The sequence below is a fragment of the Corvus moneduloides genome, chromosome 16 (assembly GCF_009650955.1).
Source record: "Corvus moneduloides isolate bCorMon1 chromosome 16, bCorMon1.pri, whole genome shotgun sequence".
NCBI classification, from domain to species: domain Eukaryota; kingdom Metazoa; phylum Chordata; class Aves; order Passeriformes; family Corvidae; genus Corvus; species Corvus moneduloides.
The window spans coordinates 8,457,831-8,485,636 of record NC_045491.1 but is presented as its reverse complement, the minus strand read 5'-3'; the positions used below and the strand labels follow the sequence as shown (position 1 = coordinate 8,485,636).

Below are 27,806 nucleotides of genomic sequence, written 5' to 3'. Positions count from 1 at the left end.
GGAGCTCCTGCAGGATCCAACCTGCTCCAGAGGAAATCCATGATCCCATTCCCTGCTCCTGGGCGAGGAGCAGAAGGAAATTCCCGGGAGGATGAGGGCTCAGATCGTATCCAAGGATTTTCCCAGATTGGAAGTGCAGCCCCAAATCCCCTTCCCGGAAGGATTTTCCCGTTTTTCCCTGGAAAAGAGGCTGCCAGCAGGGGGCGCACAATCGATGGAGATGGGATCCATGAGCTCCTGCTTCCAGCTCTTCCCGAAGCCCTTTTCCAAGAGGACAAATGGAGGCAGGAAGCGACATTCCCAAGGTTGGAGAGGATCGGGAATGGGATTCGTGTTTTCCATGGAAAAACAGATTCATTCCCTGCTCACAACCGGGCTTGGCTTTGGTTGGATTTCCTTCCGTCCTGATTTTTGGGATTTGGAGCTGATTTTTGGCTCCCTCCGTGACCTCGAAAATCCCAGTTTTTTGTGGCCAGCTGGGAATTTTTGGGATGCTCATCCCAAAGAGAAGGATGGAGGCAGAGGACACATTCCTGGAGCATTCCCGGATCCCAATCCCAAGGATGAGCGAGGAGGCTCAAACAGGAGGATTTGGGATCCCTCTCCCGGGATCTGGGTGCATTTTCCGGGATTTGGGATGTGGAATTCCCTCTGGAATCCCAAATTTGGATGTTCACCCCTCCCCCAGCTCCGATCCCTCCGGCACTCTGGGAACTCATCCCGAGGAGTTGTTTTCCTTGGAAGTGAACGTTCTTCCTTCAGCTCTTCCCTCTTTTCCAGGCAGCTCCCATCCCATCCCAAGGAATTAACACACTCCACCCTCAGAGAGTGGGAATTTCCCTGGCTCCTTCCGGCTCCTGGGGGTTCCCAAATGTCGAATTCCATTGGAAAAGCTCAGCAAGCTGGAGCCTGCTGCCATCCGTCATTCCCAAAGATCTCCAGCCTGGTTTTCCTGCTTTTCTCCGGAATATTCCCTCCCGGCAAAGCTCTGGATGCACCATGGGGAGCAGGGAGCTCCTTGGAGCCGGGATAACGAGGGCTGAGCGAGGAATTCCTGGGAAAACATTTGTTTCCCTGTTTTCCTCCATGCCGCGAGCTGAGAGTCAGGGAATCCTGGAATTCCGGGATGGTTTGGTGGGAAGGGATCTTAAACTCATCCAATTCCAACCCCGACAGCTCCCACAATCCCAGGCTGCTCCGAACTCTATCCTTGGACACTTCCAGACATTCCAGCCCCTCTCCATCCTGCCAGGGATTCCCATCCTTCCCATTCCTTCCCAGTATCCTCAAATCCCGTCTATCCCTGCCTCTGTTCCCTGTCCAAACGGTTGGAAGGATGATTTTGGGATCCTTCCATCATTCCCAGAAAGAGCAGGAATGATGCTCTCCCAACATCTTCCAGATGTTCTCCATGGATTTGCAGCATTCCAGGGGTTCCTTTCCCTCACTTTCTTGGAGCTGGAGATCGCTCGGATTCCACCAGCACTTCTTCCAAGATATTCCAGGGGGGAGACATTAATTTTGGGATGAGGGCTTGGAGGAGTCTGGATCCGCTCCTGGTTTTGCCACAAACTTCCCATGTGACCCTCTGGAAAAATCTGGGAATAAAACGTTGTTGTGTCCCTGCGGATGATCCCGGTTTCCCGAGCTCTGCCTCACCGGGCAGGCAACTTTTGCAGGAATGTGGGATCTCCATGGCAGGGACTGGGATATCAGCCCAAAATCCGTGGGAATGGGAAGGGAAAGGATAATGGGAATGGGAGAAGGGGGAGTGGGCTGGCTGGGCATCCCCTATGGAATGTGGGCTTGGAATGGCCAGGCTGATCCCGGTGGGCCTGGGGCTTCATCCCGTGGGATCTTGGGATCGCCCAGGGATAAGGATTGGGATCCCTCAGAACTTCCAGGAGTTTGGGATGTGAGCAAGGGTCATAAATCCCTGGCTGCTCCTTCCCAGGGATTTGGATTTAGGGTTGGATACGGATTTGGATTTGAGATCCCTCCGAACTTCCAGGTCTTTGGACTTTAGGATCATAAATCCCAACTGCTCCTTCCCAGGAATCTGGGATCCCTCAGAACTTCCAGGAGTTTGGGATGCGATCCAGGACCAGCAATCCCAGCCGCTCCCTCCCAGGGAAGCCTGGGAATGCCATAAATCCCGATGAAAGCAGCGCAGCACTGAAGGGGCCATGAGTGATCCATAAAAAATTATGGAAAGACCTGGATGGGATTCCCAGAGCGGGAGAAAACCCCAGCTCTTGTCTCCTGGCCCCTGTGGAATGAGCTTTGTCCTTCCCGCTCCATCCCAAACTTTACAGGGGTATTCCCCCTCTGGATCCACTCCCTGAGCTTGGATTTGACTTGGAGGCTGGAAGGGAAAAGCCAAACAATTTCTGGGATGGAAAAGGGATCCGGAGGCTCCACGTATCCCAAATTCAGTTATTCCTCCTAAAAACATCCCTAATTTATCCATCCCCGCTTTTCCTAGATGGATCCCTGGCTGGATGAACTCCTGAACACATCCAGCTCTCCACCAGCATCCCAGAGAATTAACTGAAGGAATTAGCAGCAATTCCAAGGATTTTGTCTGCTCAGATTTGGGGTTTGGTGGCACCGAGGGGCAGCAAATCAGCAAATCTGGGCCCTCCGGAATTCCAACCGCTCTGCTCCACAGAAATTCCTTCCCAACAACGGAATCCATGGAATCATTTTCCCTCTGGGACAACCTGGCCTCCAGGGAAGTCCTTGAAGGGAAAAAATCCCATTGAATTTTAATTCCATTCAATTCCATTGAATTTTGAGTTAAACTGGGATTTATTGATCCATAATTTTGTGGGGTTTTCCAATGAGAAGGGAACAAATTTGCCAGCAAGGAATGGGATTTGGGCGGCATTTGTGGGATTGGGTCTCCATCAAAAGTCTTGGATAAGGGCAAGGAAGTGAAAATTCCCGACTTTTGTCTGTTCTTGCCCAGTTAATGAGCAACCAATCCCCGGAAAAGCGAAATTCCTTTGGTTTTCCCAGAATAAATCAATCACTGGGATTCAAGGACAGGAAATCCCAGCTCCATGAAAATCATGGAATTGCTGGTTTTTACCACAGAATTATCCAAGATATTTCAAAAGCTGTCAGGAATTCCGGCTCCCGCTTCCCTTCCCTGCTCATCCCGGTCTTCCAATAAATTGGGAATTTGGGATTGGACTAAAAAAACCTTTCAAGGTCCTTCCCAACCCAAACGATCCCATGATCCCAGAAAACTTTGTCAGGAATTCAGGGAATGTTGCTGCCATCCTGGAGCTCCTCTCCTGCTTCCAGGGGCTGTTGCTCAGCATGGAATTCCCATGGGAATTCTTTTTCTCCAAGCTTTTTTATGGGAATCATCTCTTCCCAGCATGGATTCAACCCTAAAACGTGGGAAGGCAGAGCTGAGCAGTGGAATTTGGGGAATATTTTCCAGTTATTGGGAAGAATTTGGATATTTCCCAAGTCTGAACAAGGGATGGGAATAAAGAAATCCAAGTGGAGAATCCCGGGAAAAGCCGCTATGGAATTTTTGAGCCCGCCCAAAATCTGTGGGGTTGAAACTTTCCTTGGATGAGGGATTTGGGAATGTTCAGCTGGAGAGGGGAGACAGCGAAGCGAGGGCAGGATTTGGGAATGGAAATCCCGATCCTGCTGAAATGGTGCCAAAGGTTTTTAGGGAATTCTGGCTCCCAAAAATTGAGGTTTTCCTGGATTCATGATGTTTTCCTGGAGGATACAACACAAGGATGGACTCAGTCTCAAAAGTTTTGGATGGATTGAGGGATTATCCCGGTTTTCTTCAGGATTTAGGGAGGACTTCAAGTCTTTGTAATCCTTGGAATTCTTGGTGGATTTCTCCATGGAAAATTCCTCCCTAACACCTAAGAGGGGACTTTATGGAGAGGGAATTCTTGCTAAATCCTGGGAAGAAATTCCTGCTGTTGTTGGAATGTGGAGAGAAACACGGAATTGTTTGCAATGATGGAATCATGGAATGCTTTGGGTGGGAAGGGACTTAAAAATCATCCGGTTCCAACACTTCCCATTATCCCAGGCTGCTCCAAGCCCCATCCAACCGGGACATTCCCGGGATGGAGCAGCCACAGCTCCTCTGGTTGGGATGGAAGAGACCTCAAGGATCAAATCCGAGCATTCCCAAAAATTCATCGGGATGATCCAAGCCGTCTGCAGTGGCTCTCTGTGGGAATGCCGCCGGAATAGGAGGGATGTGGGATGAAGGGCTGGGATGAGGCAAAATCCGTGGGGAAGGGAAGGGAATTGTGTGGGGATCTTAGGCATGTTGCTTCCCAAGCTTTTGGGATTCCTGACTCTGGGAAAGAGAATTCCAAAATGATGAGGAGGATCCTTGCTACAGCCAAATCCCTGGAAGTGTTCAAGGATGGGGCTTGGAGCAACCTGGGATAGTGGAAGGTGTCCAGGTGGGAAAAACGTAATTAATTCCAACCCAATGGAATGAGCTCCGGAATAAACGGAGCAGGATCTGCCCAGCTCTTCCCAACTCCTTGTGGGATCCTCAGGAATTACAGGAGGGAGTAAATCCCTGTGCCAGGAAAGTGTGGGCTCCTTTCCATAAGCACAACAGCTCCGAGGAGGGATTGCAGGAGGGATTGGAGATGGGCTGGAGATGGATTGGGGATGGATTGGAGATGGATTGAGGGATGAATTGAGGGATGGATTGAGGGATGGATTGGAGATGGATTGGAGATGGATTGGAGATGGATTGAGGGATGGATTGAGGGATGGATTGAGGGATGGATTGAGGGAGGGATTGGAGATGGATTGGAGATGGATTGAGGGATGGATTGAGGGATGGATTGGAGATGGATTGAGGGATGGATTGAGGGATGGATTGAGGGATGGATTGGGGATGGATTGAGGGATGGATTGGGGATGGATTGAGGGATGGATTGGGGATGGATTGAGGGATGGATTGGGGATGGATTGAGGGATGGATTCAAGGATGGATTGAGGGATGGATTCAAGAATAGATTGAGGGATGGATTCGAGGATGGATTGAGGGATGGATTCGAGGATGGATTGAGGGATGGATTCAAGGATGGATTCAACACTCCCGGGAGCCTCCTGCTCTCCTGACCCCCCACTGGAAAGCCGGGAATTTCATTGCCTGCCTTTGGGATGGGGTCAGGAGGTGTCGCTTGGCCTCTCCTTCCCCAGTTCCTGTCTTACTCAAGCTCCTGTTCTCCCTCCAAAGGTCGTTTTCCTGAGCTGGAGAATTCCAGAGTGGGAGACTCCAGAAGAGCTCCGCCAATTCCCAGCCATGTCTTCCCTCGGTAATTTAGGATTTGTCCTAAGTAACTGGGAGAAAAGTGGGGAATCTCCAGTGCGATCCCTGCTTTGCACGATTCCCTTCCCTTCCCTTCCCTTCCCTTCCCTTCCCTTCCCTTCCCTTCCCTTCCCTTCCCTTCCCTTCCCTTCCCTTCCCTTCCCTCCTCTCCTATCCCGGTGACATTCCCACAGGGAGCCCCTGCAGACAGGTTGGATCATCCTGATGAATTTTTGGGAATGCTTGGATTTGATCTTTGAGCTCTTTCCCATTCCACTCTCTCCTGCTTTTCGGGGCTTTTCCCTTTTTTTGTCGCACACTAAACTCGCCACACCCTGTTCATCCCAACCTGCAGAATTCCCATAAAACCACCCTTGGAATTGCCGATGGAAGCGCAGCTCTTCGGGAGCCCCATTAGGCTGGGCTTTGTGTGCTCTGAAAGCCGCCTGACCTCTCTTTTCCAATCAATTCCCAGTTATTAACCGGGAAGAACATCGGGAGCTACATCTGCAAATGGAATGTGCTGCTGGATAATGAACTCACACTCCTTAAAACATTCCAGGGGAGGGGAACGCATCCGCTCCCGGATTTCAGTTCCCAACCCCGCACCCCCCAACTTGCCCTGGATCCTGAGATAATTCATGGAATTCCAAGGAACTCCAAGGAGTAAAACTTCCCGAGCGGAGTTTCAAGGGCTGGTGCCTGGGAGGACTTTACCTGAGCCGTTTCTTGGGATCCCTGGGAGTTTCTTGGGATCCCTGGGAGTTAAGCCCTTGAACAGCTGAGCTGCTCAGCGAGCTTAGAGCCGAGCTTAGAGCCGAGCTCAGTTATTAAACCGCTCCTACCTCCAACCTGGGCTCAATTCTTTATTCAAACCAACGAATCCGGGGGGCTGCGGGAGCGCCGGCGGGGGGGGGGGGAATCCCCTTTTTGGGGGTGCATCCTCCTTTTTGGGATCCATCTACCTTTTTGGGATCCATCCCGCATTTTAGGGGCGCATCCCCCCCTTTTTTGGGGGTGTCCCCCCCCTTTTTGGGGTGCCCGGAGCCGCGCAGCTTGGCACGATGGAGCGGGGCCAAACCCGCTCCGAGTCCTCTCCGCCCTCCCGGCGCTGCTTTGGGGGGGTCCCCACCTCGCTGCTCCCCACCCATGGGTCACCCGTCCCGCACCCTCCCCCCACCCATGGGTGACCCCCCCCGTCCCCCAGCGCCGCCCGCAGCCCGAACAAAGGCGGGGGAAGGGGCGATCCGGCCCCCCCCGCCCCCGGCCCGCCCCGCCGGGGCTGCCCCGGCTCCTCCCGGCCCCCGCCCCCGCCGCCCCCGCTCTCCCCTCCCCTCGCTCTCCCTCCTCCCCCGGTAAATCCGAAGTTTCCTGTTGGGCACGGGCGAAGCTCGGCGGAGCTGCTGCCTCCTCCTCCTCGCTCCTTGGGATTTACCGTCGGGAGAGGCTCGGGAAGGGCCCCCGCCGCCTCCACCTCTCCTCGTCTTCCTCCTCCTCCTCCTCTTCTTCCCCAGCCTTCCTCCATCCTCCATCCCCGCGGGCGGCCGCCGCACGCCGAGCCCCAGAGCCTCCCCCCCCCCGCTCCTCCCCGCTGGATTTTGGGGGTGCCGCCGTGCCTGGGGGGTGGGGGGGGGCTCCGGCACCCCCGGGAGCTGCGATTGTCGCCGGTCCCATGTGAGCTGCAAGGCACGGCTATGCCCCTGGGGACACCGCGCTCCGCCCCGCTAAGGTAGGACACCCCCCAATAATCCGCCATCCCCCCAGCTAAAACGCCGGAAAGCTCCGCCAGGGGGTCTGCCAGGGGGTCCCCGAAGGGTGCGGGGCACCCCCAGCTCGCCGGGGGGCGGGAGCGGCCGCGCCCGGGCGGAGGCTCGACCTCCCCCCGCCCGCCTTTGTTGTGGCTGGAGCGCTGGGACCCGGCGGAGCATCCCCGGTAGCGGGGAGGGGACAGCCCTGACCCGCTGCCCTCGCCCGCAGGTGCTGCTGGCCGCGACCATGAGCGCCGGCGACAGCCGCGAGCCGCGCCCGGCCGAGGTGCGGGTGCCCATCACGGCGCCGCGCCGCCCCGAGCAGCCGCCCGAGGATGCCGGTACCGGCTCCGGCAGCGGCTCCGGCTCGAGCAGCGGCTCCCCCGGCCGCGAGCCGCCCGCCGAGCTGGGCTCCGAGGAGGAGGAGCAGGTGCCGTACCCGGCGCTGGCACCCACCGCTTTCTTCTGCCTCAAGCAAACCACCCGCCCGCGCAGCTGGTGCCTCAGGCTGGTCTGTAATCCATATCCTTTCCCTCGGGAACACCGGGATACCCCTCGGGACACCGAGATACCCCCCGGGACCCTCCCTCCCCGTGGCCGGAGCATCCCGGCAGAGCTGCGCGTCCCCGGGTTCCGGCAGCGCTCGGAGCCCCCGCGGTGCCCGGCGTGTCCTCGGTGTGTCCCCAATCCCGGTCCGGAGAGGGGGACGAGAGGGATTGGTGGCAGCGGGACACGCAGGGAGCGCGTCCGCCGTGTCCTCCCTTTTTTAGGGACACGCAGGGAGCGCGTCCGCCGTGTCCCCCCGTTTTTCGGGACACGCAGGGAGCGCGTCCGCCGTGTCCCCCCGTTCTTCGGGACACGCCAAGGTCCCGCAGCGGCACCGCGCGAGTGGCCGGGACGGGCAGCACGGAGCCGCTCGGGGGGTGCGGAACCGCGGCCCCCCCGATATTCCCAGCGGGAAAAAAATCCCGAAACTCCACTCGTGGCTCGCTGGGGTGGGAAGCAGCGGAATTCCAAAGGCGACCTTGTGTTTATGGGGTGCCGGGCGGGGGGGTTCAGCCCCTCCGTGTTTATGTAAGAGCCGGCGGTGCACGGGAGCTTTCCCGACGTGGAAAAAATGGGAGCTGGAGTTGCTTTGGGAAAGGCACATGCCTGTATTCCCGAAAAGTCCCCTCCGCTTTTGTTCTCCTGCAAGTTGCAGGGAAGGACGGGAACAGTGAATCCTCTAAATCCACCCCGTTGCCGGTGTCCTTTACTCGCTTTATGAATGTTAAACAATAATCCAGCGGCGTTTTCCTCTCGGTCGTGACATCCAGGAGATGGAATTTTCCCCGGAATGCTGGGTGTGAGCGGGAGTTGTCGGTGCGTGGCGAGAATCTTTGGGAAGTGAGCTTTTAGCATGGGCGTTGTGTGGAGAATTCCTGCTTTTTTTTCCCCTGCCCCCAATCCCCCTCTCCTGCTATTAATCCCATTATTTATTAATAGGGTGATTATGGATCTGCCTCAGTTCCCCATAGAAATTCCTTGTTCTCCCCAGCACCAGGAATTGCACAATCCTCCCGGGAATGCCGCCTCGGGCTGGGAGCTGGAGGAATAACCAGAGGGAAAAGCCCACGATTTTTAGGGATTTGGGTTTCCTTTTGTTCAGTGGAGGTTTGCACGAAATATGGAATTTTGCAGTTGGGATTTCCAGCCCTGAGGGGGAACTCGGACGTGCAAGGGTGGGAAGGAGGAGTAGACAAGGAGCTGATGCTTAAATATCCCATGGAATGATAATTCCGTAAGAAAAGCAGGATGGAGCCGGCCTTGGAAGGGCTTGGGGAGGGCACTGTGTTCAGTCAGAGCTGCGAGTGAGTCAGGATGGATTTATTCCTTAATCCAGGAAAACTTTGGGAGCTTGTGGGAGGGAAAAGTCATTTCCTTTGGATTTGGGGGAGTCTCTGGGTTTGGCATTCCCGAAATTGGTGCCACTGGCAGGACGAGGATTCCAAGGCGGGTTTGTTGGGAGAGGGTTCAGGTGTGCTCCTGCTGCCGGAGCTCGGGCTGGGCTTGGATTTTCCCTTTGGGAATTCCCAGCGGAGCACGTTCCTTTCCCAAACTTCCCCATCCAACAAAACACCAGCTGGAAATGGGGATGGACTGTTAGCAGGCAAGCAGGAATTCCATAGAATTCCCTGGATTTCAGTGCTGGTGTGCTTGGATTGCAGCAGAGCAGAGCTCCCGAGGTGTCGCAGCAGGAGGGATGAGCTCCGTGCTGGGATTTATTCCCGTTTTCCCAGTCTACACAATCTAATCTTTCCATTCAATTTTTTGGGAAGAGCTGGTTGGGATTTTTGGGATCCGTGTCTCACTCAGGTGCTGGCGGTGTGTTGGACCAGAGGCAGCTGGAAACCGGGATCTTGGGAAAAACCCCATGGAGTGGGACACTCGGGAAGCAGCTGGATGAGGGGATTTGAGGAGGAGCACAGGTGGATCCGTGTGGTGAGGGCTGGAATTCCCAGGAGTTTTTTCCAGAGGGAAAAGATCCCACAGAAGGGGTTCCTGCCTGGGTGGGTTGGGAGACTCTTCCCACCCTTCCCGAAGCACAAATCCATAAAGCAGGAAAACGAGGCTTGGGATTGCCTTAGGATTTATGGAAGGGAGGGATGGGACTGGGAGGCTCCTAAATCCAAGGAACTTCCCAAAGTGTCCTCATGGGATGGGGCTTTTTTGGGAAGTTGTCGTTGCTCCCACTGGGATTTCTTCTGTGGGAAGAGGGAGGAAATCTCGCTCCGCGCCCTCCAGTTCCCGTATCCCACCTCTCCCTGTGCTTCCCGGTGTGGGAATGCTCCTCCTGTGCCATTCCAGTGGCCACTTTCCAGCAGCTCCTTGTGGCCAATCCCACAGGATTCTCTGGGAACGGAGCTGCCTTTGGATGTGCCATTCCGCACCTCAGCACCCAAAATTCCAACTGCTTCCATCCCATACATCCCGTGGGGATCTCCCTTTCCAACCCAGCTTTTCCGAGAGCTGCCAGGTTCTTATTCCAGAAAATATTCCAAATATTTCTGGGAATCGGAGCTATCCCAGCCCTGCGGCCCAGCGCAGGTGGGAATCTTCCCAAAAAACGTGGTTTGTGTGGAGCTTATCCAGGAAGGGGTCACTGGGAGGCTTAGGAATGGCTAAAAAAAGCTGGAGCCGGGTTCTGGAGGGGACAGGTGGGGCGGGATCAGCTTACGGAGCCGGGAGCATTCCCGGGGAGCATTCCCAGCCGGAGGCATCAGCGGGAAAACGGGGAGTGGGCAGATGGAAGAGCGGCGCTTCAGGGTTTTTAATAACCTTGGGAATGCTGAGAACGGCCTGGGAAGGATCCTGGGAAGGATCCTGCTCTCCCTCCCCCTCTGCTTCCAGAGGTTTGGGTTAATAAATATTCCAGCTTGGGAATTCTCAAGGAAAAGCTCTGGCAGGGGTTGATTTTGGACGGGGTGGGAGCACTAACAAGGAATGTGTTAATTAAATTAATCCAAGGAGGAGACTCCGGGGCACTTTTCCAGGCTGTGCAGTGTCATTCCCTGGATTTGCTGAGCGCAGGAATCTCTTCCCGAGCTCCGGGGTCACCTCCAATCCCAATTCCCACCCCAAAATCATGGATCACAGCAAGCAAACAGCCCCAACATCATCTTTCGGGATACGAGCCACGACCAAAGTCCGATTTCCCCTCAAATCCGGGTGCGTTTTCCCTCTGTTTCCCTGCTGTGCTTTGAATTTCCCGTTTGGTTTTTTTTTTCCAAACCCACCTAAAATTGGAAGCAAACTTCCCTGTTTTCCTCAGGCCCAGATCTCCTACGTGGGTTTATTTCTGGAGGGCCGTGGGTGGCGTTTTGTTCCCGTCGGGTGGCGCGGCAGGATTTGGGGTTTGCCACCCCTCGGGGTCATTCCCTGCCTTTTCCCGAGTGGATCCATGGAAACCTGGAGCGTCACATGGGGTTCCCTTGAATCTTTGGGATTGCTGCTGCTTTTTCAAGGGAACGGTGAATCCCTGGATATCCCCGTGCCTCGGGAAGGGTCGGAAGCGTCTCCCGGGGTTTTGGGTCGTGGATGTGACCCCGGAGCTGCTCCAATGTGGAGGGAAGCTTTGAATCCATCCCAGGACATCTGCAAGGGGTTTTTTCTCTGGAAAACTGGGAAAATGGGCTGTCACTGGGATGGGAGGTGCGGCACTGGGAGTCTGCTTCCAAGCCTGGCTTTGCTAAAGCCAGACCGACTTTGGTTCTTTAGTCCTGAAAACACTCCAGGATTCCTTAAGGGCTGGAATTTGGGGGCTTTCCTGATTTATATTCCCTGGAAAATGGAGCTCTTTGATCCCAGCTGGTTTCTTGGCTTTGCTCTTGCTGGGCCAAGTCTCTGCTCGCAGCAAAGCTGGGCTTTATTTGTTAAATTCCTCTTCCTAAAGTGCTCCTCGCTGGTTAAGCCAGGCCTAACATCCCCGGTGCCATCCTGGGTGCTCATTCCAGCATTCCCCAGAGCCTGGATGCTGGAAAAAAGGGATTTGGGGCCAACTGGAGCAGCTCCTGCGCTTTGAACTCGGCTGCTTCCTCTTCTTCCTCCTGCTGGGCTGAGCTGTTGGCCTGGCACGGGCGGGAATTGCTTCCCGAGAATTCTCCTCATCCCCTGCTGTTCTCTGCCTCAGGGAATTTGGGATTTGGGAATTTTGTGGCTGGAAGTGAGCGTGGCTGAGCTCCATCACTTGGAGCACCTTCAGCCGATCGCTCTCGGATAAGACTGGAGGAGCTTTAGCAGCAAAGCTCGGCTTTAATCCGCGCTTATCCCACCCCTCTCCTGCCAAATGCATTGGGAATCTTCATCCCAATCCTTGTTTGGCACCTCCCAGGAGAAGCATTGCCGGGAAAACATGGAGCAGCCTGTGGAAAAAGCGGGTAGGAGGGAAGGAAAGGATTCCTGGCACCATCCCGGGAGTCGCGGGACTCCCTCTGGAAGTGGGAAGAGGCCGGGACCCTGATTCCAGGGGTGTTTTCCAGCGTGTCGGGATGGCAAATTCCTTGGAAGTGTGGAGCAGCAGATCCCAGGAGTTGAACTCTGCTGGGAAATGCAGCAGCTCCGAGGCTCCAGCTCATCCCTAGGGATGGAGTTTGGGCAGTGGGATCCCAAATTTTCTGTGGATGTTTTCTCTGGGATATTTTGCTGGTTTTTAGGGAATCTTTAGATGGAAAAAATGGGATTAGATTGATTTGTATTAGATTTAAGCTCAGCTTTCCCTTGGCTTTGTGTTGGGGGGCTCGGGCTGATCCCTTGGGAGCCAAATCCTGACTCTCCCAAGCTCCAAGCACTGTGTTTGGAATAATTCCATGGGAACAACCAGGATCACTCCTGTGTGCAGCCAATGAACCGGGAATCAGGATTTTCTCCCTGTGTTTGCATGGATTTGGGATTTGTTTCCCAATTCCTGCCACAGATAGGAATTCCTGCTGCCCACTCCACGTTTTCCTTGGATTTCCCTGGTCTGGGATCTCCTTGGGCTGCCGTAAATTCAGGAGCAATCCCAGGGATGTCCATCCAAAGCCTCCCAGGTGAGTTTATCCCTCCCAGTTCCATCCCCTGGAGTGCCTGCCCAGCATTCCAAGGCTGGAATTCCTCATGCAGGGAATATGTTCCGGATATTTACACAGATGTTGGAAGCTCAGATTTTGCCTTTAATTCTTAAGGCAGCAGCTGCTGCTTGGGGCCAATCCCTTAATCCCTGGGATTCGAAGGAAAAGACCCTTTGGAGGGAATATTTCCCTGCCTGGGATAGGAGGGAAGTTGCTCCAGGGTTACTCCACGATCCCACCTCGGAGTGAATTCCAGGAGAATTCCCAATCCTCTTCCTGAAGCAGCAAGGGAAGGCAATTAGGGCTGCTCAGCTCCGTGTCCAGGGCTCTTCCCAACCTCCCTGGAAATCTGGAGCTGCCCGGGGAACTTTTGACAAAACACAGCTGGAAAAGACAATTTTCTCTTTTTTTCCCAAATAAAATTCCGGTCTGGGCACTGCAGCAGGCGCAGGGATTTGGCAGCGGATGAAGCACTCGGCTCTGGGATCTCATTTTCCCTCTTTCCATGGACAGATGGGAATTGTGTGCGCTCACAATGCTCCCAGTATTTGGCTGTTTTTCCCTGAAATTCCAGAGGAATGGGATGTCTGTGTGTGTGTGCAGCTATTCCGGCCGGGAATTCCAGCTGGGTCACTGCTCCCAATCCCTTGCCTCCGTCCTGGCAGGGAGGATTTGCCCGGATAGCAAAAATCCTGGGAGATCTTGCTGGAACCAGCAGCTGCAGTGTGGATTTTCGGGATAGCAGTCGCATTCCCGAGGGATGGAGCCTCACTTCAGGGATGTCGGATGGATGTGACAAACAGGGATGTTTTGGGAAGAGCATCCCGTGGGATTCATGTGGAGCTCGTTGTTCCCAAACTCTTTGATCCTCTCCGCCTGTTTGGATTGTCCTGCTGTCCCAGAAATTCCTGGGAGATTTGGGATGAGAACATCATTGTTTGCACGGAATTCTGCTCCTGTCTCCGAGGATCTGGAGAGAAGGAGGAGCTGACACCTTTTCTTGGGAATGACAGGGAGGGAAGGACGGGAGGCAACTCCAAATCTGGGATTTGGTGCCGCAAATGGGAATTCTTTGGGATTAGGTTTGGGAAAGGGCGCATTCCAAGGGCTGCCAGCCCTGTGGAGCTGAGCTCGGGTGGAATGGGGCTGCTTAATCCCGACCTGCTGGAGATCCCAAATCCATCTCCAGCTTCCCTTGGGACAGAGCCGAGGGCAAACAAGGCAGGATCATCCCTGCTGGAGTCACTTCAGGCCCAAATTTAAGCCAGGCTTAACTCTACGTTTCCTGGGAAGCCTGATGGAAGCAGAGCCTGGTTTGAGCCGGGCTTTGGGCAGGTGATGGATTTAGGCTGAGCTTTGCACCCTCCCTGCTCCTTCCTCTGCTCCCTGGGCTGAGCTTCAGGCAGGGTTTGTTACAAACAGCTCCAGAATCCAAGGAAAACAACCTGGGATCGCTGGAATTCTTTTGTCCTTGGCAGATGCCGAGCAGGAATCAGCTGCGAGGGAAAGGAGGGGTTGGAATGGAACGTTCCCAGCCCAAAGTGGGATTTGTCTTTGTAGACTGGGCCTAAAACCAGGCTTAGCAAAACCCAGGATTCTCCTGGCGATGCTGAAGCATTCCCTGCGTGCCGCATTCCCACTGGGATTGGTTTGGGATGGCCGGGAGGGAGCTGAGCCCGCTCTGTTCCCACTTTCCCTCTGAGCTCCTTCCCAGAGCCCTCAAGAATTCCCTTATCCCCAAATCCCGCCTTGGCCTTGGCACGGGAATCCAGGTCGGGGTGCGGAGGAGCACTTTGGGATAAGGGATGGGTGAATCTGGGAGCAGGCAGAGGGAGCGCATCCTGTGACGGGAGCCTGGAATTTTTTGCCCTGCTGCATCTCCCGCACATCTCATCCCAAAGGGATTGCTCCTCGTTTGCTCGAGGGATGGGGATTCGGGAATCAGGGAGACTTGGGAATCAGAGAGATCAGGAATCAGGAAGACTCAAGAAACAGGGATCTCAGGAATGGGAAGACTCAGGAATCAGGGAGTTGGAAACAGGGAGACTTGGGAAAAGGGAGACATCAAGGAAAGCGCTTGGCCCCGCAGCGTGTCCTGCTCCCGGCTCCTGCTGGATGTTATCCAAGGTTTCTGCACCTTCCAATGGCTCCTGGAGTGATCCAGTGCCAAGCAGCCACAATTCCTGCTGCTCCGGGCAACCCAGGAGTCTGTCTGCCCTGGAACGCCTGGACCAGCATCCCTAAAAAGGCTCCGGGGCCGGGGCTGCCAGGAGGATGAGCTCAATCTGGCTGGCGCATCCCACGGGGTTGTTTCCTTCGGAATGCTGGGATGTGCTGCCCTTTCCAGAGCGTTGGGAAGCCAAGAGCTTTCCCAAAGCTCCAGATTTTTGCTGGGAGCTCGTCCCAAGCTCCTTTAGTCTGGATGTGGGAAATAGAGTTGGGAAAACTTGGTCTTCCTATGGGTGTTGTTGTCAGCAGTCCATAAATATTCCTGGGAATGGGATCTCTCCAGGTTGGAAGAACCCTGGGTAAATGTGGAATTATCTGGGATGGCCCTGAGTGCTTGGATTTACATCCTGGTCCATGTGATTCCAGCCTGACTGATCCGTGAATTTCCGAGTGCTGTTTGCAGAGAGCTGGAGAAGTTCGGGATACCGGCAGCAATGAGGGAATTCCCTGCCAAAGGGAATGGTTTCCCTTTGGAATGGCTGGAATTGCTTTATCCCAGGTCACAAACAGGCCCAGGCCAGAGCCAACAGCTCCTGCCAGCCTTTGGAATACGGCTCATGGAATATTCTCCTCGACTGTTAGACCCAAACCCTTTGGATCTGATCCAGGTGTCCCATTTTCCTAGCAATGATTTTTGGGATCACTGCTTGGGATCTGGGCATTGTCCACCTCCCTCCTGTTTCTCCTGCCGGTGTTTAGGCTGGAAAACTTTTCCCAACCTTTTCTGGCTGGAAAAAGCCCCCGACTGTTGTGTTTTTCCATGGATTTTCCATGGGCACCGATATTCCCGGTGGGATTGGAGCAGGATCAGGACTCGGCCCTTATGGATTGGATGTCTTTGGTGCCATTGCTTGGAAAAATTCCATTGACCAGCAGGATTCTATTCCAGCAAATTCCATTCCAGCAGGGATCTGGTGCCGCTTGTATAAAGTTGGGAATTTTATTTCCATTCAATTTCTTTTCTTGACCTTTGGATCCGAGATCCCGGCAGTGGCTGAATCCAGGGAAAGTTTTGACTTGATTTTCCATTGGATTTATGTTCTTTCCCTCTGTGTATTGATTTTCCAAGGAAAAGAGGTGGATAAACCTTTGGCCTGATCCCATTGCATTCCTTTGCTGGAATATTGGGAAGATTGGGATCAAATTTAGGATGTGGAATCTGTTCCCTGTGCGTGTCCATCCCAAAAACCCTTGGCTGCCCCAAAGGAAGGAAATTGGGAATTTCCAGAGCCTGCTGTGATCCCACCAGGAAAAGGAGCGGGAATCATCCGTCCCTCCCCACCTGCTCCATTCGCATCCCAAAATTCCCATTTTTTGAGGTTTCCTTTTGCCTTAATTACGGAAGAATCTCGATATTTCCTTGGGAATTCCTTAGTTCAAGCATGAAGAGAAAATTCCTGCTTGGAATTATTTTTAGGCTCTGAAACAATTCCCGAGGTTGTTTTTCCCTGATTCACGGCGATCCCCGGCGCAGCTCCGTGACAATGATTTTTACATGGAATTTTTCCGCAGTTTTATAGGAATTTCTTGTGGCAGGGGAAAACAAGCAGTTCGGAATTCCCCAGCCTGGGTTGGATTATGAAATTTGGGATTCCCAACATCGGGAAAAGCTTCGGAGCTCTGAGTTCGGAGAGCTCCAGTGTTAAATAAATCCTGGGAATGCGGCAGGGGATGGATCCCGGCTCCTTCCCGCTTTTTGGTGGCTAAAAGGGAATATTTAGGGATGTGCTGAGCGGGATCCCGGTTTCCCACATCCCATTCCAAGGCTCTGGAAGGTAAAGCACAGGGGGTTGGTGTCCCGGGACAACATTCCCTGTGCTCCATCCCAGCTTTGTCCGGGGTCTGCAGAACTCCAGGAAAAGTGGTGAGCAGGAAAATCCATGGATTTTCAGTTGGGGTGAGGGGATTGGATGGGAAGAGCATTCCTGGTGTTCCACGATTCCTTGGATCTGCAGGAATGGGAGGAGCTGTCTGGGTGTGGTATCCTGGAGCAGAGCATTCCCGGTGTCCCGGAGCATTCCCGGTGTCCCGGAGCATTCCCGGTGTCCCGGGGCATCCCTTTTATCCCAGAGCATTCCCGGTGTCCCAGAGCATTCCCGGTGTCCTGGAGCATTCCCGGTGTCCCAGAGCATCCCTTTTATCCCAGAGCATTCCCGGTATCCCAGAGCATTCCCAGTGTCCCAGACCAGGCTTGGAGAGGAATCCCAATCCCAGTTGTTATAGAAGTTCTCCATTGCATTCCCTCTGTGAAATTCCCAAAGGATTTTCCCATCCCCAGGCCCAGGAAAAGTTGTTTGGGGTTTTTTTTTTGGGATGGGGAGCAGGGAAGGAGGAATTATTAATGAGTTTGGAGCCGTTGCCATGGGAACCTGTTGCTAATGGATCTCTGGGGTTTCCTCTCCACTCGAGCCGCGTTTCCTGGGAATATCGTTCCCATGGCAACGGATGTCACCGATCCCTGGGTGGCTCTGGGGCCACCGCCTTGGAAGGGCACAAAAAGCTCCTTTTTCCATCATGCAGGGAATCTTTAGTGGGAAAAGGTGTTCCCTTGTGCTACTCCAGAGAGTTTTTTGGGAATACTTGGACCAAAAATTCCCAACTTGATCCCTTTTTTTGGGGAGTTTTTCATCCCAAATCCAGCCCTCACTTCCCATGTGCTGTTTGCTGCCTCCTTTTCCTCGCCCTCCCCCTGACCTTGCAATGTGGGAGAGAAGCCTGGGAAAAGTGGGAATTTTGTGGCGGGATAATGAGGCACGAGGGGATTATTGGCGGCTCCCTTTGAGCTGGGGCTCCCTGGAAAGAGTTGGAAGCGTTTCCCAAAAGTGGAAAATGAGAAATTCCAAGAGGTTTTCCCTCTTTCCGGACCTTGTGGATGAGGTGGGAATTCCCAGGATCAGCACCTGGAGCTGCAGTGATGGGAGAGGCCATGAGCTGAACACCGGGAATTCTCTGGGCTTGGATTTCAGATTCATTGGGATTTTTCTCCCTAAACCAAGTTTTTGGTTCAGTTTTGTGGGATTTTGGGGATTTTTGGGGATTTTTTTCTCCCCTTTTCCCCATTCAATGCCATTCCTGAAATTCCTTCCTGGAAGCAGGAGGGTTTGGAAGCACTTTGGGAAGGGAGGATGTGGAAGGAGTTCCGTGTCCTGCTGTTGTTCCCGGCAGTCGAAATCTTTCCAGTTCAAGTCATCAATTTTAGGGAAGAGGAGGAAAAGGCTCCTGGTGGGACAGGGAGGACTTTGTTCCACATTCCATAAAAAATGCCCATTTTTCCAGAGAAACTTCCCCTGGAAAGGAGCAGCTTGGACAAGACCTTGTGGCCGGAATGTCCATCTCTCCAGGCTTTCCCCACATTCCGTAAAGGGATTGGGAGCTGGAGAACAGCCTGAGCTCAGCCCCACACCAGATGGGATCAGTTCCCTTGGATGCTGTATTCCATGATCCAGGAATTTGCCATCCCGGAGGAGAATCCAGAGCCAAAATTCTTCCCCATCGTTTCTCCTGCAGGATTTGGGAATTCCCAGCCTGCTGTGCTCCAGGGGTGTCTTCCCAACTCCCTCCAGCACCTCCTGGCAGTGGCACGGAATTCCTCCTCCATTCCAAAATCTCATCCTGTGCGATGGTGCCGGAATGTTCCCAGCTGCCCTGGGATGTTCTCCCGCAGCTTCAAGGGGTTTTGTGCTGACCAAACATTTGGGATGTTCAGCCGGAGAAGGGAAAGCTGCAAGGAGATCTCAGGGCCTCAAGGGGCTCCAGGAGAGCTGGAGAGGGATTTGGGATAAGGGATGGAGGGATAGGACACCGGGAATGGCTTCCCAGAGCGCAGGGGTGGATGGGATATTGGGAAGGAATTCTTGGCTGGGAAGGTGGGGAGGGGCTGGGATGGAATTCCCAGAGAAGCCGTGGCCGCCCCATCCCTGGAAGTGTCCAAGGCTAGAGTTTGGAAAACCCTGGGATAGTGGGAGGTGTTGAGGATGGAACTGGATGGGATTTAAGTCCCTTCCCACCCAAACATTCCGTGATTTCTCCAAGCTCCACGGAACCTGTCCCCAGCCAGAAGAAGGGGCAGATCCCTCCCCATTCCCATTCCTTATTCCCATTCTCGGACAGGATTTTGTTGTCCCCAAAGTTCTTCCTCAGAACTGCTCATTCCTCTCTAAAACTCCCCTTTCCCTTCTCCGCGTTCCCATCACTTTTGGATGATAAATATCCCGTCAAATTCCTGCCTCCCAGCCTGAGCTCTTCCCTCTCTGCAGTCCAGTGTGTGCAGGATCCAAAGGGATTTGTTTGGATGAGCAGCACTCCGAGGAGCTGCTTTTCCAAGGACAGCTCAGTTGGTTTCTGTTTCAATCCCGGGAAAGGTCACTCGGAGTCACTTTCCAATGTTTTGCCGTCCCGTGGCCATCTCCGATGGATTCCTTGTTTTCCAAGGGCTTCTCCCGAATGGATGGATGGCTTTGCTAGGGAGCCTGGAATGTTTGGATGCTTAATTTAGACTGTTTATCTCCAGAGGTCCTGGAGTTCAAAGAGATGCTCCGAAGCTTTTCCAGAGCTTTTCCAGAGGCTCCAGCTCGATCCACCCTGAGATCCTGGGAGGATTAGCGCAATTCCAACAGCAGGAGGATTTGTAGGGATTTACAACCCAACCTGGTGCTTCTTGCTCTTTCTTTTCCCAAAATTATGCCCAGAGCCCCTCTCCCAGCCAATGTGGTCTTGCCGTTTTCCATGTCCATTCCATGCTGGATTCCAGGCGGTGCCTGGAGAGGAAAGGTCGGATTTGAAGGTAATTTATGAATCCTGGCAGCTTTTCCGAGGATGTTCCGGCATCCTTGACCTTGGAGCAGAAGCTGGGCAGCACTGCAGGTTCCCACTTGGCTCCTTGGCGTGAATTCCCAGCCTGCCAATCCCGAAAATGCTGATGTTCGGATTTTAGCGGCGTGGTAGAAATCCGGGATAATTACCTTGGAATTAGATCATTCCATGGGAGAGGCTGTTCACAGCTGCTCCGTCCTAATCCGAGGGGCTGATTCAGGCTTTATTCCCTATTTCCTCTCAGATTGTTTAAAGGGAAAATAAAACTCCTTGGCTCCACTTAAAAAACCATGGAATTATTGCTTTTCCAGCAAATCCAGGCCGTGATTAAATCCTTCCCTGCTATTCCTATTATTGCAGAAGGAAATTTTTCCAACCGAAGCTTAAGTGGTCACCCTCGGCTAAATTCCACCTTTTATCAATTTAATTAGAAACCATTCGTTCCATGAAATAATCTGGGAATGCTGGGAAGGAATTGCCAGTTGCCAGGACAACCCAATTCTCCCTGGCTCCCGTTTTAATCCTGGTTTTTCCTCCCCCCTGTCTTTCTCCAGTGTCACTTTGGATCACATCATCCTGACAGGAGATTTCATTATTTGGGAATTCAGGCTGCCTGCATTGAAAGGCAGAGGGGAATTTTGGGAAGTTAATGGAATTTAGGGAGATCTTCTTGTATCCGTGCCTGTCCTCCCTGGAAGGTCACGAGGAGCAGCGGGAATGACAGGGAACGTTGGAAAATCTGTGGGAGCAAACAAGAGGTGTCTCCTCTCTTATCCCAACACCTCATTCCAGCAGATTCCAGCTGGGAATGCCCTTGAATCCAAGTTAGAGTTGTGACGTGGGACACGGCATGAGATCCATGGGATCCATGGGATCCATGAGCTCCTACTCAGCGAAACTCCAGTGGCAAAATGAGGGGGGCTCAAAGTCTGCCTGATCCAAGGTTTTCCTGGAAAACCGCTTCCCTCTCTCCCATCCTTTCTCCTCTGCACTGAAATAGTCTGGATTTCGGGTTGGGATTGAATTTTGGTTAATTAAGAAGGAAAGAATTCCAAAGGAAGTCATGGACACAGGGCTGGATGTCACCTCAGAGGGAGGAGTTGCTGGTGGCAGCTCCGTCCACATTCCATAGGAACGGGTTGGACAGCGGGAAAAGGAGACCTGGCAAAATCCTGCAAAAGAAAAGCCTAAAAATAAGGTTATTCCTAAAAAATCTTGGATTACTTGGAATCCACTGAAATCCCGGCCTCCTCCGACCTCACATCTCCGGAGCTCCGAAGGGGATAAATCCATTCATTCCAGCCCCGTTCCTGATCCATTATTTATGGCCCAACATTTGCTCTGGAAAACATCGCAGTGTGTTCCCTGCCAGAACCTTTGGATCCCACGGGATTTTCCCTGTCTAATGAGTCCCGGGAGTGGGAAGAGGGGTCAGGAGAGGGGGAGACACCGACTGTCTCCGCTCTGGGTTTTTCCTGCTCTTGGTTGCTCCAGTTTTGTAGGAATTCTCCTCCCAGCCAGCGAGATCAAAGGAAAAAGGGAAAAGAAATCCGCGGAGCCACTTGTTGGGATTTCCCTTTGGAGACACCTAAATTGCAGCTTTGCTTTTCCATGTGCTAATTATCCATTGTTGGATTTTTCCATTTAATTTGTTGGTTGTTCCCTTTTTTCCCCCCTCCCTTTTAAATCCCTTTTTTTTTCTGGTGGCGCTCGATTCTGCGGGAAGCCCATCCAGCCCATCCCAAGGATGCTCTGGAATGAGTAGGAAGCACATTCCCATTTTTCTGGCCCCTTCTGCCCTCCCTCGCCCTCGTGGCTCTTGCTCCAATGGGATGATTTATTTTCCATTTGCCAAAGGATGGAATAATCCATATCCGTGGGCCTCCGGCTCTAATCCCTCTTTTTCCCGGAGCAATTGCATTCCGTGTGGGAGGGGTTTTAAAGCTTTTCTTTTTTTTTTTTTTCTTTTTTTTGGGATTTGGAATTAAAACTCAGGATGCCTCAAAGGCAGGCTGGAAATGCAGAATGGAAAAGGAGGACTATTTTGATTAAATTTGTCCTTTCCCCTTGACTCCCCTCGAATTCCATAGAAATCCGGGAATTGCTCCTCGCTCCCCTCCTTCTCCCAACATCCTTGGCTGAGGATCAGAAATCCAAATTCCTAAAAAATCAAGGCAGCCGGCGAAGCTTCCTGGCTCCATCCCCTCCCATCCTGGGCATCCCATCCTGGAGAGCCTTTTCCATGAACTGCGTGGATTCCGATTTCCCGCTCCTGCTGATTTCGAGGGAATGAGCCAGGCAGGCTCTTGGAAAAGGCAGCTTTTCCACCCTAAATGGATGGGAAAAAGAGGATGGAGGGGAATTCAGGGGGATATTCCCAGCATTCCTGCTCGCTGTGTGGTGCCCTGGGAATGTGGCAGCACTGCTCGGCCTCATCGATTCCCAATGAATTATCGGGATCGCTCGATCCCGTTCCGTGTCCCCAAGCCAATGTCACTCATCCCACACGTCAGCACCAACTCCAAACATCCCAGGCAGCTTCCAGCCTTTCCCAGATGTTGATTTGGATTCCCAAAAGCCTTTTTTATCCATGTAATTCATGGAGAAACCAGTCGGTTTTAATTTTTAATCTCAATTTCCTGGTCAGATTTTGGGATTTTTGTTCTTTTTCCTTTGTTCCTGGATTTTTATGGCTGGATGCTCTGTCCTCCCTGTGTGGCCAGCAGGAAAGGCTGATGTTGGGATAAGGAAAATAAGAAATCAATGGAGAAAAACAGGGATAATGTGGATGTGAAGGGGATTCATGGAAAGAAGTGTTGGGATGATCATGGCAGGAAACTCTGCCAGAATCCAGGGATTTGGTTTTGCTGGGAGAGGCTCACGTCTGTGGTCAGGGATTTTGGGAAGAGGGGGATGTGGAAACCGGATCTGGGAATGTGGTTGGGAATAAAGGGACAGCACTGAGGGCTTGAAGAGACCAAAGAGGGTTTACCAGAGATCCCTGGGAAAAGTCCTGTTCCATTCCCAAATCCTGGCATGGGTTGGGTTGGGAGGAACCTTGAAGCTCCTCCATTCCCATTCCATGGGCAGGGACACCTCCCACTATCCCAGGTTGCTCCAAACTCTATCCTTGGACACTTCCAGGGATCCAGGGGCAGCCCCAGCTTCTCTGGGAATTCTCTTCCAGGGCCTCCCCACCCTCCCAGCCAGGAATTCCTTCCCAAATCCATCTAAACCTCCTCTCTTCCAGTTTAAAGCCATTCCAAGGGAGGAAGCTTTTAAAGGAAAAAGAATTCCAGGAAAGTTTCAATTTTTCCCTCTTTGAGCAAAATTCCTCCAAAATCTGATAAATCCGGGATCAAACCAGGTGACTCTACACAAACCTTGGCCTTTCCCTGTGCTGGGCAGGGAAGCAGCAGGACTGACTCCAAGGAAAACTTTGGGAAGTGCACGCAGGTGTCAGAGCTTATCCGATGGAAGGGAAAAAATGCCCGGAACCCTTCGGTGTTCCCGAGGTTTGTCAGGAAATCTTTCCTAACGACTTCACTCCGCGTCTCCGCCTGGAGTTCAGACGGTGTTTGGAGGGAAGGACGTTGGGAAAGATGGATAACAACGGGAATTCAACAAGGACTCCGGCCAATTTTCCTTTGCAATCCAATTTCCACAGGCAGGATGTGTCGCTGGAAATGCCAGGGCTATTTATAGATCCCGGGATCAAGGGGAAATGTAGAAAACTTTGGAATTTCAGCAGCTTTGTTATCGGGATCTGGGAGGAGGGAGAAGCTGTTATCCTGGGAACGGTCTGCAGGGAGCTGCGGGGGTTTATTCCTGTGGTTTTCCAAGGTTGGACGGGGCTTGGAGCAACCTGGGATAGTGGGAGGTGTCCTTGCCCACAGAAAGGGTGGGAATGGAGGAGCTTTAAGATCTTTTCCAACCCATTTTCCAAACCATTCCATGATTCTGCGCTCTCCCAGGATCCCCCCTGACAGCGGGCAGGGTTAGATGAGATTTTGGGAAGGACTTCCTGGCTGGGAGGTTGGGGAGGCTCTGGATTCCCAGAGAAGCTGGGGCTGCCCCCGGATCCCTGGAAGTGCCCAAGGCCAGGTTGGACAGGGCTTGGAGAAACCTGGGATAGGGAAAGGTGTCCCTGGAGATGGCTCTGGATGAGCTTCAAGGCCCTTCCAGCTGAAACCATTCCCAGCTGATTCCATGAAGGATAGGTGAAGGATCCGGGAAGGATTTTGGTGCCCTGGCCCCAGTGTTGTTTAGGATGCCTGATGTTTCCTACAGGGATCTTCCTTGGTGCAAATCCCTGTGGTTTTGCCGAGGATGGATTTTACGTGGAATTATTTGGGCTGTTCCTTCTTTTCCCTTTTCCACCAGGAGCCTGAGTACTCGGAAGTGTTGGAGCTCCTCCTCAATTCTATGGCGAGGCTGTTTTTGGCAGGAATGTGGAGCAGCCTCACTCCAAGGGTGGATTAGGGAATGGAGACTCAACAATTCCTGCTGAAGCGAACGGATCCAGGGATGTGTCCCTGCTGGAGCCGAGCATCTGGAGGCATCCCAGAGTTTGTTCTTCCATAGGGATGGAGTTGTGCTGTGGATTTGCAGTGCAGGATTTGGCCCTGAACTCCTGGACTGTGGAATAGGGAGTTTATCCCCACTTTTCCTGCTTGTTTCCAAGGAAAAATTCCCATTAAAAGGCTCTTTAAAAGGGGAAGTGTCCAATGTTGGCATCTCCTGTTGGAGATCTGACGCAGAGCGATGGAGAACACGGGGGGATCAGCCACTTCCTTATCCAGGGAATTGCACATCCCAAGTTTTGACGTTTACCAGCGGTGTTTGGGAATTGGGAGATGGGATTTTATCCGAGGGAACGGAGTCGAAGTGGCAAAAAAAGGAGATTTTTGGGAATTCCATCCAAGTTGTGGCACAATTGCTGCATTTTTGTTGGGCTGAATTTTAAGTGACCGAATATCCGGGTGGGAATTGGGGAAGGACACGTCTTCAATCCCATTGGAACCCTCTACGCTTTCCTGGGAGCACTTGGAGAATCCTGGAATGGTTTGGGTGGGAAGGGACCTTAAAGCTCATCCAAGGGCAGGGACATCTTCTACTATCCCAGATTTCCAAGCTGACCTTGGACACTTCCAGGGATCCAGGGGCAGCCACAGCTTCCCTGGCAATCTGTCCCAGCTATTCCCAGCTCCAGCAGCAATTCCAGGTCTCCCTCCTGACTCCGAGGTCAGTCAGGACATGGAGACATCCCAGGAGGAATTTGCTGGAAAAAATCAGGGAATTGCCCTCACTCCTCTCCTGCTTCTCCCCCGTCTTGTCCCAGTGCCCCATTCCAGGCCCTTCCCTGCTCCCGGACACATCCAGCCCCATTCCCTGGCTGAGGAATCCCAAATCCTGCTCCTTCCTTGCCTTTTGTTCTCCTTGTGTAATCCATATATGGGGCTTTTCCAGGAGAAACTTCCCAGCAGGGCTCCAATCTAAACAGTGGCAGCATCCCAGGACTTCTGCAGATCCAAGCTCCCGGAACAACCTCCAGCTGGAATTAGGAGCCCTTTGGAATTCGGAATCCCGAGCAGTGCTTTTGTCATGTAAAACTCCCACCTGGAATTTGCTTGGAAGTCACTGTGGCTGTATTGGGAAGCTGGAAGGAAGAAACTTCTGGAATGCAGGAGCTGCTGGGGTTGGAGCAGCCACAGGCATTTTGAGGAGTTTATCCCATTTTTCCCATTTTTTTGCTGGCTGTACAAAGCTTTGCTCCCAGCTCTGGTAATTGCAGGGATCTCTCCATGGATCCATTGGATTTTGTGCCATCCAAAATCCAGCACCTGCAGGGATTAAGTTCGGAATTGCTGCTGGCGGAGTTGGGTGGTGCATCCGGAATTCCCTGATTTTCTGTGCTTGCATCACAAAGGAAGCATGGCAGGGGAAAAAGAGGAATATTCCCTCTGCTCCATGAGTGTGTGAGCAGGGAAGGGCTGATTCATGAGGAAAACTGGCACAGATTCCCAGAGAAGCTGTGGCTGTCCCTGGATCCCTGGAATTGTCCAAGGCCAGGCTGGACAGGGCTTGGAGCAGCCTGGGATAGTGGGAAGTGTTGAGGTTGAAACTGGATGGGCTTTAAGGTCCTTCCATCCCAAACCAGTCTGGAATTAGGGATCAGCGGTACCATCCCAAACTTCCCAGTTCAATGGGATCATCTGCCGGGTTGGGATGGTGGATTTGGGATAATCAGGCCAGGATTTGACCCTGGATATGTCAGTGTTGTATCCATGGATATTGGCTGCTCGTGTCCCAGGGGAGAGGAGAAAAAGCAGGAGGAGATGTGGGGAAACAAAAGCTTTTCCATCCTTCCTGTCCCTGTCTTCCCAGGATGGAAATATCCCACTCCAACCATCAATCCAGATCCCGGGGAGAGGTTTTTTCCCTCTGGAAATGGAATTTTGTGCCAGCATAACCTGGCAACCCACCCACAGCAGAGGCAGCCGAGGCCGAGTTATCCAGTAATTATTGGATATTTGACCGGGAGCAGCTTCCTCCGCATCCCGGAGCTATCGATCCTCGGAGTATCCCAGGATTAGAAATACAGCGAAGGAAATGGGAATTGGCATTTTTGAGGTGCTGGGAGCTGCTGTAATAACGGGATCATTTCCTCTGGAGCAACGGGAAAGTCAGACTGATCCATCAGGGATAGGTGGGGATGTGGAGTTTGGTGTTTGTCCAGCACTGGAGAATTCATGGAATCATGGAATTGTTTGGGTGGGAAGGGGCCTTGAAGATCATTCCCAACACCTCCCACTATCCCAGGTTGCTCCAAACCCTGTCCAACCTGGCCTTGGAAAATTCCAGGGATGGGGCAGCCACAGCTTCTCTGGGAATCTGGGGCCTCCTCACTCTCACATATCGGGAATTTCTTCCCAATATTCCGTCTAAACTTCCCCTCTGGCAGGGAAGCCTCATCCATCTCCCCTGGACATGCAGCATCCTGTTCTCCAGGAACCTTGGATCACTTCCCAAATCCTTCCGAGATCCCAGGAGTGGGCACCAACAAGAATTCATTGCTTAAGACAAGTTGGGAGTTTGATCCCAAAGTTCAATTTTAGTCAAATTCCCATTCTCAGGAATTTTCTGGCCAGTTCGGAAAAGGAAAAACATCTTTTAATCCAATTTTCTTGACTCATCTTCTCCTATGCATCCTGCAAATCCGACTTTGGGAAAAGTTGGGATTGTGTTGGCACGAGGGATCTGTTTGGAGCTGGGAGAGCCTTTGGGATCCGCAGCTCATTCCAGGCTGGCTCCTGTCTCCCATGGGAATTCGGGATTTTGGGAATCTTTTGCTTCGGATGCTCTGGACATCCCCGCTCCAGAATGTGCGGAGCTGTTGGAGCTTTGGGATTGGAGCTTCCCACTGATCCTGGTTTTGTTGGGGATAAGTTGCTCTTGGGAAGCCAACGTTTGCTTTGGACTGGGATTCGACTGGTTTTGAACTTGGGTAAAGTCAAATTTTGGCTGTGGAGGTTTGGATGATTTTTCCTGGGAATGGGAATATTTATCCCAGAAAACCAGCGCTGGTGCCGTGGGTCCTGTGGGATTCCTGCTTTTCCATGCTGCTTTTCCCAGTCTGTGCCCATTAAATCCCAGGAAATCTCCTGTCACTGCTCACCTGTGACATTTCCACCCGATTTTTCCTTCCCCCTTTATCCTTCCATCCCCTCTCCCGCCTTTCCCTGCTCCACTTTTCCCGGGAGTTCAAACCCCGGTCACAGCCAGGTCAGAGCAGGACTGAAACGAGGCCAGGCTTTGTCCCAGTTGGAAAAGAAGGAATATTTTGCTGTTGGAAAACATTCCCGATGTCACTTTGCGTTAGACGCGAAGCCACCGCCAGCACATTCCGGGTGTTTGCTGGAAAACCACGGAGTTTTGCATTTTCCAAGATAAACCAGGTGCTCGGCGGGCGGGAATTTCTCCTCCGCTGCTTTTCCATGTTATTTTTCCTGGGAATAATCTCTCCTTCAGGGAGAAGGGATGGGATCGCTGGGAATGGGATGCTGAAGTGAGAGTTTAAAACACACTGGGATTCAAGGATTT

General features: G+C 52.8%; 1 protein-coding gene across 2 annotated transcripts in view; it reads left to right on the top strand.

Moving 5' to 3' along the window:
• The first annotated feature begins 6,687 nt into the window (after window positions 1–6,687).
• The window catches only part of CACNA1H (calcium voltage-gated channel subunit alpha1 H), a 160,784-nt gene continuing 139,665 nt past the window's right edge, over window positions 6,688–27,806 (top strand). For both annotated transcript variants that reach the window (XM_032125987.1, XM_032125986.1), the window contains exons 1-2: window positions 6,688–7,055; window positions 7,304–7,596. In XM_032125987.1, coding sequence (XP_031981878.1) covers window positions 7,322–7,596 — 275 coding nt within the window. In that variant the 5' untranslated portion in view covers window positions 6,688–7,055; window positions 7,304–7,321. The remainder of the gene's footprint in view (window positions 7,056–7,303; window positions 7,597–27,806) is intronic.